Below are 14,705 nucleotides of genomic sequence, written 5' to 3' on the forward strand. Positions count from 1 at the left end.
CATGACATTCAAACAAACCCCTGCTCATAATGGGGACTTTATGCAAAAATGTTCTTGTCTCTAATGAACACATGGACATTAGGACTAAGTATTGATTTACGAACTATTATTAATCAAATCAATTCTATTTATAAAGCTCTTCTTACATCAGCTGATATCTCAAAGTGCTATACAGAAACACAGCCTAAAACCACAAACAACAAGCAATGCAGGTGTAGAGGCACGGTGGCTTGGAAAAACTCCCTAGAAAGGAATACTGCTAAAATATATATATAAAGGTAAGGCTCATTCGTATTTATATTGTTTCGCAAGGATGCACACAATTTATCCCAATGCAATATGTTATCCTTGCTTCTGTGGAGGCGGATAAAATGTTGGGAGACTTTGTCTGACTACGGACATTTAAAGAGAAGGCACTGACGCACAAATGACGGGTGAGATCTGCGACCAAACGTTGGTAATAATGTGCGGTCTGTAGTGTGAGAAACTACTTTTACAGCATGAGTTCAGAAGCGGTCATTCTGTTGGAGACTGTCAACTTCGCTGCTGAAAAGCACCGCAATCAACGACGTAAAGATGCTGAACAAACGCCATATATCAACCACCCAATAGGTACAGTTGTTATAAAAACAATCTTAACAGATGCTAGCTAGTTAACGTCTATGAATGGCATAAGGACTTAACTAGCTACCATTAGCGCCTATTGATGATAGCTAGCATCTTCTGACCGGGGAAGTTTTGTTAATTAAGAGCCCCGACGCTTGTTCTGAACGTTAAAACATCTTTTGCGGTACGGTTTTGGAAACACAAGGAACATATATTTCATATTAGCTAGACATTTTTTTTATTAACACAAAAGATAAAAGCACTGCACACTTTTTTTTAGGGTAAGTGTTCCCACACAGTCTTATCTCCATGGTACCGCGCTTGTTTACTGAAGACAGAGTCGTTCATGTGCTAATTAGCTGTCTGCATCTGTTGTCACTGAAAGATGCTGACAGCTGCATCTGTTAACAGTGTACAGTAAGTGTATGTTTTGCATTTGGGAAATTATTTGATGTAAAAGTTTGTTTCTAGAAGTTTACTGTAATTGAGAATTTAGTATTTAGCGGTTTTGGCTGCAAGGGCCAATTTGCCTCTAAACATGCAAGGTCCTTGGACGATAAGGAGTAACGTTAGCCTCTAGTCCATTATTGAGAGAGGTCCTTAGCAATAACTCTCTCACTGCTTGGACTTCAGTGCATGGATATCTGCATTTACATTTGCCGTGTTTATCATTTTGCAGGTGTGGCAAGGATCCTAAGCCATGAAGGTGGGATCACAGACATTGAAGTTTTGCAAGTAAGTGTTTTACGTATCAGACAAACTCAAAATACTTTCTTGCATACTTGTTCCTGGAGGGCAATATTTTAAATCGTAATGAAATTATATTATTAAGTATAGACGAGTCAATGGGCAATGTTAAGCTCATGAAAACATTCAACATTTTTGTGTTAACAGGAAGGTCATGACCGATATTTATGTGTTTTCCAACTGTCCTCAGGCAGCTTTGCTCCATGACACAGTGGAGGACACTGACACCAGCATAGGAGAACTACAGGCCATCTTTGGGCAAACGGTGGCTCGAATTGTTCAGGAAGTGACAGATGATAAGGCGCTACCCAAGCATGAGAGGAAACGTCAGCAGGTGGAGCATGCACCTCACGCCAGCCACCAGGCCAAACTGGTCAAACTGGCTGACAAACTGTACAACCTGAGGGACCTGAACCGCTGCACACCTACAGGTGATTGATTGTAGGGTGTCCAATCAAAAAAGCATATTTTTGGACCCTCTGTGTAAAATATGTTAATTGTGTTGGTTATCCTATGAGAGAACCAATGGTCCAAACCCCATTTCACTATCATATAAACCCCATTTCACCGTTCAAAGGTTATTGGAGTTTTTACCCTTGTAGGTTGGCCAAAATTTGTGTGACTAAGTCAATGGAGGCCAGAGAGAAAAAGTGGTCAAAATAAGGAAAATTGCACAGTGTTGCGTTAACTAGGCTAGAAGCTGTGTAGGAGATAATTACCTGACAAGCTCACTTTTCTGTTGATCTAGTCATCTATCTTCTCAAATCCACAGGACGTAAAACAATATAGAGGTAAGATGGATATTGATTTTGAGACATGACATGTCTGCTATATGCATCTGCTGCTAAATCATGGCCGCTACTGCGGGATGGTAAATGTTGTCAGAAGTTAACATAAATGACTAAGCAGTCGATGGACAAGGTATGACAACAATCCATGCTTTGGTTTTGTTATCCACCATTTCAAATGCTAACTTTTTAGCATTTTTGGCACATCCAATGCATGCGAATGGTATCTTTATTAGCATTTTCACACGTCATGTCCAAATCCTAAAGTATCTAATATATATATGTATATGTATATGTGTTACTGTGTGAAAATGCTAATATAGGTACCATTGATTTGTGCCAATGTGAGTGACTGATTCTTTTTTTTAAAAAGAAATAGCAAGAGCAGCACCATCTAGTGGTTAGAAGCTGGTGATGCAGGATGGGACATAAACCTAACAACCTCAATGACCAATTTCTCTGAACTGGGGAAACTGATCTTTATTTTCTAATTCTCTCTCTGGCTCATTGCTTCTCTTTACTTACTTCCCTCGTTGTCTGACTGTCCCTCTCTTTACCCCTGTCCTATATCTTATATTTAAATCTGTGTTGTGGTTGCCAGGTTGGTCGGCAGAGCGTGTTCAGGAGTACTTTGTGTGGGCAGCCCAGGTAGTGAGAGGACTGAGGGGGACCAACCCAGCACTGGAGAGACACCTAGAGGAGCTCTTCAAGCAGAGGGGGGTTGAGCTTTGACACCTCTCTACTTCTGATACAGGGTGGCACAACAGAGCAACTCTTGATGCACACTTTTGTAAAGAGTTCATGTGAAAAGATCTGAGCATATTGTCTTCATAATAGGAGCCTTCTCCATCGAATAAACTCTTAGCTCTCATAAGGATATATTTTTTATGGGTAATTTATTATTCATTCATTCTACAGTCATTTGCATACATTGTCTGTAGAACTGGCAAACCATCAATGTCACCTTGAGTTTTCTCGTATTGAATAAAGCAATGATATGCATAATTTTGTGAAGATGAAAGGCTGTTGTGGAAATTCACCACCATGTCATGGAAATGACCACCAGGGACACTTAAGTCAATCTTAAATGAATGATCCTTTATTATCAGCGCGCTGGAGAGGTTCCAACCAACTCAATGCACTATAGAGCACATGTCAATCAGGAGCTCTGCTGGGGCAGTCCCAACTGTTGTCTTATATATGGCTATACACAGACATGTTATATTTGCATAATTAATTCATCATTACTGTTTTGTTTCATACATGTGACCGACCAGTACTGGTTCATAACATGTGACAGACCAATACCTCAAGGCTTCTTCTCTCTAAGCCAAGACCTTGAAACTCAGAACTTTTGTTCTCGAAACAAAGTTCTGGGCGTACTGCCAAATTGCAGCTACTGAGAGTGAGGATTCGTTCAGTCAGTCACTTGCATGAACATAGAAAACGGTTACTAGAAAAGCACACGACTAGAACACAGAAATTAGTTCTTAGAAAAGCACAAACGTTAAACATTTCCAGCACAGTTACTTTTGTAAATCATAGTTTGCAGGACTCATCTGAATTCTGATATTTGTTGTTTTATCACCTACATTGTATCTGTTGCCTTTTGTATCATTAATACTGACAATCAAAGATGGGGTAGTGAAAATACATGTAATATTTATCCCCTCAATAAAAACAATGAATTCCACCATTTATTTTTTATTTTATTTTACATTTGAGTCATTTAGCAGACCCTCTTATCCAGAGTGACTTAGTTATTGCATTCGTCTTAAGATACTATAGCTAGGTGGGAGAACTACATGTCACAGTAAGTCGATTTTTCATAGATAAGGTCGGAGCTAGTAAGGGGGGAAAAGTCTAGTGTAAGTTAATGAAAGTCCTTTGGGGGGGGCACAGAACCGTATAGAATTTCTTTGTATGCTGTACCGTTAAGATTTCCCTTCACTGGAACCAAGGGGCCTAGCCCGAGCAATGAAAAATATCCCCATTATTCCTCCTTGACAAAACTTTACAGTTAGCACTATCCATTTGGGCAGGTAGCGTTCTAATGTCATCTGTCAAATGCAGATTCATCCATTGGACTGTCCGATGGTAAACGCATTTCCACTGCCCCAGAGTCCAATGGCGTCGAGCTTTACACCTCTCCAGCCAATGCTTGGCATTGCGCATGGTGATCTTAGGCTTGTGTGCGGCTGCCTGGCCATGGAAACCAATTTCATGAACGGAAAGGGGGATACCTAGTCAGGTGTACAACTGAAATGTGTCTTCCGCATTTAACCCAACCCCTCCGAATCAGAGAGGTGCGGAGGGCTGCCTTAATTGACATCCACATCTTCGGCTCCTGGGGAACAGTGGGTTAACTACCTTGCTCAGGGGCAGAATTACAGATTTTTACCTTGTCAGCTCAGGGATTTGATCCAACAACCTTTCGGTGAAGCTCACGACAAACAGTTCTTGTGCTGACGTTGCTTCCAGAGGCAATTTGGAACTCGGCATTGAGTGTTGCAACCGAGGACAGATGATTTTTACATGTTACGCTTCAGCACTCGGTGGTCCTATTCTGTGAGCTTGTGTAGCCTACCACTTCGCGGCTGAGCCGTTGTTGCTCTTAGACATTTCCACTTCACAATAACAGCACTTACAGTTGACACTCAAACCTCAAAAGTGGTCTCCTGATGTGGTTTAAGCATTGTTATGGACTTAGATAATACAATTACGTTGTTTTCTGTAAGAAAAAGTGTAACAGAACGAAAACCTTACAGAAATGGGGAAAAATCTGAAACCTGTGAATTTGTGACTCAGTTGGCAGCCTCATTTATCTGTTTCAGTAGTAGGCCTACTATTAGCCTACTGCACAGTACAGCATGGGTTGGTCTGACTGTGAAAGACCAATATGGGATTTATCATTTTAGGTTATTCATAGTGTATGTCACTGTTTCTCATATAATATTTCCACACAGGGCGCCTTTCCTTCGCCGGATGAGCCCTTTGGCAAAATGAGAGTATACCCACTTCTCCAGGCACCACTACAGCCCTGATTAAACATGTAGGTTAAATATGTAGCATCAAATATGGTCAAGAATATTGAGTTCTCTGAACTCACTACTGATTCTCTGTTGGAGGGATTTACATGTCAACTTTGGTTAAAGTTTATTCGTGTTCTTTGGACCGTGAGATTTTCTGAAGCTCCTGGGTAGAATTTGCTTAAAAGATGCAGCCATTATTTGACTGCGGTGTTCCTTTTTAGGCAATGTGTGTACAGGGCCCTTACTCTATTTTCTTACCCTGAATCCTCACATCCACTTTCAAAGTCTCTCCCCTCTGACGCTGTCCTCCAATTCATTTAGAGAAGGCGAGGAAAGAGGATGTGGCCAATCAGAAAACCTATGAGGAAGAGCCATGGATTGGTTGGCAAGATTAAGGAGGCACTCTGATTGGTGGGCTGTGTGGACACATGAGAGGGGGCCAGTAGAGTAGCAGCAGCTTCATAATATCAGCAGCAGCTTCATAATATCAGCAGCAGCAGTGGGGCATCATGCAGAGGAAGAGTAGCTTCACTGGTCTCCTCATCACTGCTCTGTGTGCAGTGGCCTCTGGTAAACTCAGAGAATATCACTATGTGTCTGAAGAGAAGACCTGGTCAGAGGCTCAGCAGTACTGTCATGAGCACTACACTGACCTGGCCTTCATCAGCAACCAGGAAGAAGTATATCAGCTCCTTCCCATTTCAAGGGGTGATTGGACCTGGATTGGTTTGCACAGAAATGCTAACGACCCAACAGGATGGACATGGTCAGGAGGAGAGAACTCAGCATTTAGGTTTTGGAAGTCAGGAGAGCCAAACAATGCTGGTGGCATTGAGGACTGTGTCATGGTACAGTGGGATATGAGATGGATGGATTCGCTTTGCTCCCGGACATTCCCCTTCTTATGCTACAAGGAGAAGTTGATCCTGGTTCAGGAGATGAAGACGTGGGAGGAGGCTCTGGAGTACTGCAGGGGTCACTACACCGACCTCCCCAGCCTGCTCTCTAAGACTGAACATCTCCAAGCCCAGAGCAAGATAGAGGGTGCCCAGACCGACCATGTGTGGACGGGTCTGATCTTCTTGGCCAGAGAATGGCTGTGGGTGAACGGGGACCACCTGGAGTACCAGGCCTGGTCTGGCGGGAAGCTGCCCCACTGCCCCGCCCAATACCTCCACTGTGGGACCCTGACCAGAGATGAAAAGCACTGGGGAACCAGGAACTGTGAGGAGAGGAGGAACTTCCTCTGCTACAGAGCGTGAGCCCCAGAGGAGAGAGATATTATTGTAGTAGATATGATTATCTATGGATGCTCTCTACTTATTACCAGTTAACGCTGTGATTGGTTATTCACCCTATTTACTTGTTGGTGCATATAAACCTATTGGGTTTAACCCACGGGGCAGCAGGTAGCCTAGCGATTAGAGCGTTGGGCCAGTAACCAAAAGATTGCTGGTTCGAATATCGACAAGGTGAAAAATCTGTTGATGTGCACTTTAGCAGGACACTGAACCCTAATGTGCCCCAGCGGCACCGTACTACTATGGCTGACCCTGTGAAACAACACATTTCCTGCACCTTTCTGGTGTATGTGACAATAAGACATATATTTTTTTGTGTGTGTTTTCTACAATAGTCTACTATTTTTGTACCTGTAGATACCGTGGTTATGATAGTGGGTGCTTTGTGTGTACAAAGACCATAACACTGGGCACAGATGTCAATTCAATGTCTAGTTTTGATAACATTGAATTGAGTTGGTAATTAACTTCTTCTTTTTTACCATGTCATTCGATTTAGGTAGGGTAAAAAAATATAGACAAGAAATCACAGAATTCCTTCAGGTTGATGACTCTGCAAATCCAATCAGTTTTCCTCTTTGATTCATCCCCATCAGAATGAAAAACAGTAACAGTAGATATGAACGGACACATCATGTACTGTATATCATGTAAGGAAACCAACTGTTGGTATGAAATAAATAATTAACTTAGACAAAGATAAGACCTTCCTTCTCATTTTTATTGGTGCACCTAGAAATAATAATAGATAGCAGAACATCTCATTGAAAGATCACAACTTCTCATTGATAACCTGTCATGTACCATGAAATATGTGTCTGAAATAGTGAAAATATTAACTATTTACATGGTTTATGGTTACAAAAGGATGTAATCCAAAATGCACTTGAAGGAAACATAGAATTGACAATAACTGCAAATCAAATCACAAAGTGGGGGAGAGAAACAGAGGGGGAGGAGGGAGAGAGAGACAGAGGGGGAGGAGGGTACGGAAGGAGGGAGAGACAGACAGAGGGGGAGGAAGGTAAGGAAGGAGGGAGAGACAGACAGAGGGGGAGGAGGGTACGGAGGGAGAGAGAGACAGACAGAGGGGGAGGAAGGTACGGAAGGAGGGAGAGAGACAGAGGGGGAGGAAGGTACAGAAGGAGGGAGAGAGACAGAGAGGGGGAGGAAGGTAAGGAAGGAGGGAGAGACAGACAGAGGGGGGAGGAGGGTACGGAAGGAGGGAGAGACAGACAGAGGGGGAGGAAGGTAAGGAAGGAGGGAGAGAGACAGAGGGGGAGGAAGGTACGGAAGGAGGGAGAGAGACAGGGGGAGGAAGGTACGGAAGGAGGGGGAGAGACAGAGGGGGAGGAAGGTAAGGAAGGAGGGAGAGAGACAGAGGGGGAGGAAGGTATGGAAGGAGGGAGAGAGACAGAGGGGGAGGAAGGTAAGGAAGGAGGGAGAGAGACAGAGGGGGAGGAAGGTACGGAAGGAGGGAGAGAGACAGAGGGGGGAGGAAGGTACGGAAGGAGGGGGGGCGAGACAGAGGGGGAGGAAGGTAAGGAAGGAGGGAGAGAGACAGAGGGGGAGGAAGGTATGGAAGGAGGGAGAGAGACAGAGGGGGAGGAAGGTAAGGAAGGAGGGAGAGAGACAGAGGGGGAGGAAGGTATGGAAGGAGGGAGAGAGACAGAGGGGGAGGAAGGTAAGGAAGGAGGGAGAGAGACAGAGGGGGGGAGGAAGGTACGGAAGGAGGGAGAGAGACAGAGGGGGAGGAAGGTACGGAAGGAGGGGGACAGCGAGACAGACGGTGATCTGGGAAACCTGTTGTCTGGGAAGTGTCCTTGTGTATCGCTTTGTTGTTGTTGTAGTTTGGTTACTGATATACTCCAAATGAACTTAGCTAACTATATCTGACACAATATATCTGATTCCAGCCTTGGGGCCATCAAATAAACATAATAATAATAATAATAGTAAATGAATCGGTTTCATCTGACAGTTGTGTCCAGTAAAAGTCATTGTAACAACCACAAGCACCGTGGAATGGAATCTGTGTAAAATAGCGGGCTGGACCAAAGATGATATTCTTAACACGAAGCCAATGGTGTACATTATCCCCTAAACCCGGCATTCATCTACTAAATTCCATAGGTTGTAATTATACATTTACAAACAGTATATTTTTTCCCTCCACCACAAACACCCATGTCAATCAAACAGTGCTCTTGAATTTCAGGATGAAGACTAAAACAAATGTAGTTAAAGAAGCAGAAAATAAGTGCAGTGCTGGACTTCTGAACCTGTGAGAGGACATACAGTGCATTCGGAAAGTATTCAGACCCCTTGACTTTTTCCACATTTTGTTATGTTACAGCCTTAATTTAAAACCGATTTTAAAAATGTTTTCCCCCCTAATCAATCTTCACACAATACCCCATAATGACAATGCGGAAACTGTTTTTTCTCATTTATAAAAAATGTAAAAACAGAACTAATTGATTTACATAAGTAATCCATAGGTCATCCTTGAGATATTTCTCCAACTTGATTGGAGTCCACCTGTGGTAAATTCAATTGATTGGACATGATTTGGAAAGGCACACACCTGTCCATATAAGGTCCCACAGTTGACAGTGCATGTCAGAGTAAAAACCAAGACATGAGATCGAAAGAATTGTCCATTGAGCTCCGAGACAGGATTGGGTCAAGGCACAGATATGGGCAAGGGTACCAAAACATTCCTGCAGCATTGAAGGTCCCCAAGAACACAGTGGCCTCCATCATTCTTAAATGGAAGAAGTTTGGAACCACCAAGACTATTCCTAGAGCTGTCTGCCCGGCCAAATTGAGCAATCGTGGGAGAAGGGCCTTGGTCAAGGAGGTGACCAAGAACCTGATGGTCACTCTGACAGAGCTCCAGAGTTCCTCTGTGGAGATGAGAGAACCTTCCAGCAGGACAACCATCTCTGCAGCACTCCACCAATCAGGTAATTATGGTAGAGTGGCTAGACGGAAGCCACTCCTCAGTAAAAGGCGCATGACAGCCTGCTTGGTTACCAAAAGCACCTAAAAGACTCTCAGACCATGAGAAGCAAGATTCTCTGGTCTGATGAAACTAAGATTGAACTCTTTGGACTGAATGCCAAGCGTCACGTCTGTAGGAAACCTGGCACCATCCCTACAGAGAATTAGACAATATAGGCTATCCCTCTGCCTATTGGCTTATTTGCATGTTCAAAACTGTCTCAAAATACAATGCTGCTGGCACTAAGACAGCATTGAATGAGCTGTATTCCGCCATAAGCAAACAAGAAAACGCTCACCCAGAGGAGGCGCTCCTAGAAGCCGGGAACTTTAATGCAGGGAAACTTAAGTCCGTTTGACCAAATTTCAATCAGCATGTTAAATGTGCAACCAGAGGAGAAAACACTCTGGACCACCATTACTCCACACACAGAGACACATACAAAGCTCTCCCTCGCACTCCATTTGGCAAATCTGACCATAATTCTTTCCTTCTGATTCCTGCTTACAAGCTAAAAATTAAAGCAGGAAGCACCAGTGACTAGATCATTAAAAAAGTGGTCAGATGAAGCAGATGCTAAGCTATAAGACTGTTTTGCTAGCACAGACTGGAATATGTTTCGGGATTCCTCCGATGGTATTGAGGAGTACACCACATCATTCATTGGCTTCATCAATGAGTGCATTGATGACGTCTTCCCCACAGTGACAGTACGTACATACCCCAATCAGAAGCCATGGATTACAGGCAACATCCGCACTGAGCTAAAGGCTAGAGTTGCCGCTTTCAAGGAGCAGGACTCTAACCCGGAAGCTTATATGCCCTCCGATGAACCATCAAACCGGCAAAGCATCAATACAGAACAAAGATTGAATCGTACTACACCGGCTCTGACGCTCGTCGAATGTGGCAGGGCTTGCAAACCATTACAGACTACAAAGGGAAGCACAGCCGAGAGCTGCCCAGTAACACGAGCCTACCAGACGAGCTAAACTACTTCGATGCTCGCTTCGAGGCAAATAACACTCAAACATGTATGAGAGCACCAGCTGTTCAGGAAGACTGTGTGATCACGCTCTCCAAAGCCGATGTGAGTAAGACCTTTAAACAGGTCAACATTCACAAGGCCGCTGGGCCAGACGGATTACCAGGACGTGTACTGCGAGCATGCGCTGAACAAATGGCAAGTGTCCTCACTGACATTTTCAACCTCTCTCTGTCCGAATCTGTAATACCAACATGTTTTAAGCAGACCACCATAGTGCCTGTGCCCAAGAACAATAAAGTAACCTGCCTAAATGACTAGTGACCTGTATCACTCACATCTGTAGCCATGAAGAGCTTTGAAAGGGTGGTCATGGCTCACATCAACACCATTATCCCAGACACTTCGACCCACTCTGATTTGCATAACACCCCAACAGATCCACAGATGATGCAATCTCTATTGCACTCCACACTGCCCTTTCCCACCTGGACAAAAGGAAAACCTATGTGAGAATGCTATTCATTCACTACGTTCAACACCATAGTGTCCTCAAAGCTCATCAATAAGCTAAGGACCCTGAGACTAAACACCTCCCTTTGCAACTGGATTCTGGACTTCCTGATGGTCCGCCCCCAGGTGGTAAGGGTAGGTAACAACAAATCCGCAACGCTGCTCCTCAATACTGGGGCCCCTCAGGGGTGCGTGCTCAGTCCTCTCCTGTAGTTCCTGTTCACTCATAACTGTACTGCCAGGTATGACTCCAACACCATCATTAAGTTTGCCGGTGGCACAACAGCGGTAGGCCTGATCACAGACAGCGACGAGACAGCCTATAGGGAGGAGGTCAGAGACCTGGCCATGTGGTGCCAGGACAACAACGTCTCCCTCAAAGTGATCAAGACAAAGGAGATGATTGTGGACTACAGGAAAAAGAGGACCGAGCACTCCCCCATTCCCATCGATGGGGCTGCAGTGGAGCAGGTTGAGATTTTCAAGTACCTTGATGTCCACATTACCAACAAACTAACATGGTCCAAGCACTCCAAGACAGTCGTGAAGAGGGCACAACAAAACCTATTCCCCCTCAGGAGACTGAAAAGATTTGACATGGGTCTTCAGATCCTCAAAAGGTTCCATAGCTGCTCAATCGAGAGCATCGTGACTGGTTGCATCACTGCCTGGTATGGCAACTGCTGGGTCTCTGATCGCAAAATAATGAAGAAAAAATAAAGGTAAAACGTATCGGTGCTCATCGGCCATTGGACATAAACATTACACAACAAGTTGGAAATTCAAATTCAACAATGAGGTGTTTGGAAGGAATCCGTGACAGTGGATAACCGCAAGCATTGCAACTGGGAAGTCAGACTGGGAAAATACGTTTTGAACGGTCATCCAACTGGGAAGTCAGACTGGGAAAATACGTTTTGAACGGTCATCCAACTGGGAAGTCAGACTGGGAAAATACGTTTTGAACGGTCATCCAACTGGGAAGTCAGACTGGGAAAAACGTTTTGAACGTCATTTCAGACTGGGAAAACACGTTTTGAACGGTCATCCAACTGGGAAGTCAGACTGGGAAAACACGTTTTGAACGGTCATCCAACTGGGAAGTCAGACTGGGAAAACACGTTTTGAACGGTCATCCAACTGGGAAGTCAGACTGGGAAAACACGTTTTGAACGGTCATCCAACTGGGAAGTCAGACTGGGAAAATACGTTTTGAACGGTCATCCAACTGGGAAGTCAGACTGGGAAAATACGTTTTGAACGGTCATCCAACTGGGAAGTCAGACTGGGAAAACACGTTTTGAACGGTCATCCAACTGGGTCAAGTCAGACTGGGAAAACACGTCATTTTGAACGGTCATCCAACTGGGAAGTCAGACTGGGAAAACACGTTTTGAAGTCATCACTGGGAAGTCAGACTGGGAAAACACGTTTTGAACGGTCATCCAACTGGGAAGTCAGACTGGGAAAATACGTTTTGAACGGTCATCCAACTGGGAAGTCAGACTGGGAAAACACGTTTTGAACGGTCATCCAACTGGGAAGTCAGACTGGGAAAACACGTTTTGAACGGTCATCCAACTGGGAAGTCAGACTGGGAAAACACGTTTTGAACGGTCATCCAACTGGGAAGTCAGACTGGGAAAATACGTTTTGAACGGTCATCCAACTGGGAAGTCAGACTGGGAAAACACGTTTTGAACGGTCATCCAACTGGGAAGTCAGACTGGGAAAATACGTTTTGAACGGTCATCCAACTGGGAAGTCAGACTGGGAAAATACGTTTTGAACGGTCATCCAACTGGGAAGTCAGACTGGGAAAATACGTTTTGAACGGTCATCCAACTGGGAAGTCAGACTGGGAAAATACGTTTTGAACGGTCATCCAACTGGGAAGTCAGACTGGGAAAATACGTTTTGAACGGTCATCCAACTGGGAAGTCAGACTGGGAAAATACGTTTTGAACGGTCATCCAACTGGGAAGTCAGACTGGGAAAATATGTTTTGAACGGTCATCCAACTTGGAATTGTAAATATTTTTCTTTGATGACAAAATTTGCCAAAGAAGGACCACCGCGCACAACAATGTGAGTCCAAAAATGTCTTATATGCTGCTGCATAAATTATGTAATATGCCAGGGAGATATGGTCAGCCATATCAGGTATGTTTTTAAAAAGGCAGTAAATGAGGCTGAATGAATTGTTTCGCTGCCAGACAAGGCTCTGCTGATGGCCAGGCTTTAGCGGTGGTAAGGATTCACTCCATTGTGCTGACTTCCCAGTTGCAATGCTTGCAGTTAGCCACTGTCACCGATTCCTTCCAAACAACTCATTGTTGATTTTGCGATTTCCAGCTTGTGTAATGTTTATGTCCAATGGCCGATGAGCACTGATACGTTTTATCTATATTTTCTCTTCATTATATCTCTTCCTATGACAAGGACTAAAAATGATTTTCCAGTAGAATTGATTCATGAAGTAAGATGTTGATATGATCAGTTCAATCAAAGCTGCTGTACATATAACGTGATTTGACGTAATTTCTGTGGCCAATGACCCTGCTGTTGGGACAGCTTTAAGTAGGATCTGAATGTTTTTGTGCACCTCTTGTTGCCGTTATAGTGCAATTAATGTATTGTTTAGTGTTGTGACTTTGCTGGCATGCATCAAACATTTTTTTTGTTGTGGTTGCCCCACCAAGATTTATATTCTAAAATCGACACTGTATATAGTGCAAACTAATGGGAAGAACTTTCAATCTTGTGTCTCTGCACAGCCTGGCATTTCTTCTGCACGGCAGTCCTGGAAAGGGTATGCATCTGCGCCCCTGTAGAGGGAACATTGTCCACCACCCAAAGGACATCCAGCCAACTTGACACAACTGTGGTAAGTATTGGAGCCAACATCCGCCAGCATCCATGTGGAAGGCTTTTGACACCTTGTAGAGTCCATGCCCTGACAAATTGAGGTTGTTCTGAGGGCAAAAAGACCCCTACTTAAGTCGTTTTTGGGGCATCTGTACTTTACAATTTATATTTTTGACTACTTTACTTTTTTAAAAACTTTTACTTTACTAGAATCCTTAAGAAAATAATGTACTTTTTACTCCATACATTTCCCCATAAACATACAACGTTTTAAGAACATGAACAATTGTGCCATCTGGTTTGCTTAATATAAGGAATTTGAAATTATTTATACTTTTGATACTGAAGTACATTTTTGCAATTGCATTTACTTTTGATACTTAAGTATATTTAAAACCAAATACTTTTAGACTTTTTCTCAAGTAGTATTTTACTGGGTGACTACTGGGCCATTTTCTATTATGGTATCTTTACATTTACTCAAGCATGACAATTGGGTACTTTTCCCACGACTGCTAATCCCTGGATAGGGGCACATTAAAAGCATTGATATTTGTGCCAGAGTCTGCTTATGTGGTAGTGCTGCCGATGTCGGACCACACATTGCCCAACTTGGCGGGGTTTCAAAACTCACCCTGCACCTTTAAACTTTCATTCCTCTCTATATCGGTACATCCAATAAAGAAACATATGAATGTTGAATGGATGTTAACACTTCATTACAAAAAAAACATTGATGTATGAGTATTCTAGGTTAGAAATGAGTTCAATTCAATTGGAATCATCAGAATTATGTAAAATATTGTTGTATATGTTAATGTCCTATCAATTCAACAGTGGTCTAATAATATCATCACA

At 43.5% G+C, this 14,705-nt stretch overlaps 2 protein-coding genes across 2 annotated transcripts; both read left to right on the forward strand.

Moving 5' to 3' along the window:
* Window positions 1-407: 407 nt before the first annotated feature.
* Window positions 408-3,834, forward strand: hddc3 (HD domain containing 3). The gene is made up of 4 exons (XM_024407079.2): window positions 408-612; window positions 1,286-1,341; window positions 1,544-1,784; window positions 2,743-3,834. The coding sequence occupies exons 1-4, from the start codon at window positions 501-503 to the stop codon at window positions 2,871-2,873; spliced, it is 540 nt and encodes a 179-aa protein (XP_024262847.2). The 5' UTR covers window positions 408-500; the 3' UTR covers window positions 2,874-3,834.
* Window positions 3,835-4,790: 956 nt separating this feature from the next.
* Window positions 4,791-7,150, forward strand: LOC112238505 (macrophage mannose receptor 1-like). Its single transcript, XM_024407080.2, has one exon. It carries the CDS (start codon window positions 5,683-5,685, stop codon window positions 6,433-6,435), a length of 753 nt encoding a protein of 250 aa, XP_024262848.2. The 5' UTR covers window positions 4,791-5,682; the 3' UTR covers window positions 6,436-7,150.
* The last annotated feature ends 7,555 nt before the right edge of the window (window positions 7,151-14,705 follow it).

Source organism: Oncorhynchus tshawytscha, unplaced genomic scaffold, assembly GCF_018296145.1.
Source record: "Oncorhynchus tshawytscha isolate Ot180627B unplaced genomic scaffold, Otsh_v2.0 Un_scaffold_530_pilon_pilon, whole genome shotgun sequence".
Classification (NCBI taxonomy): Eukaryota; Metazoa; Chordata; class Actinopteri; order Salmoniformes; family Salmonidae; genus Oncorhynchus; species Oncorhynchus tshawytscha.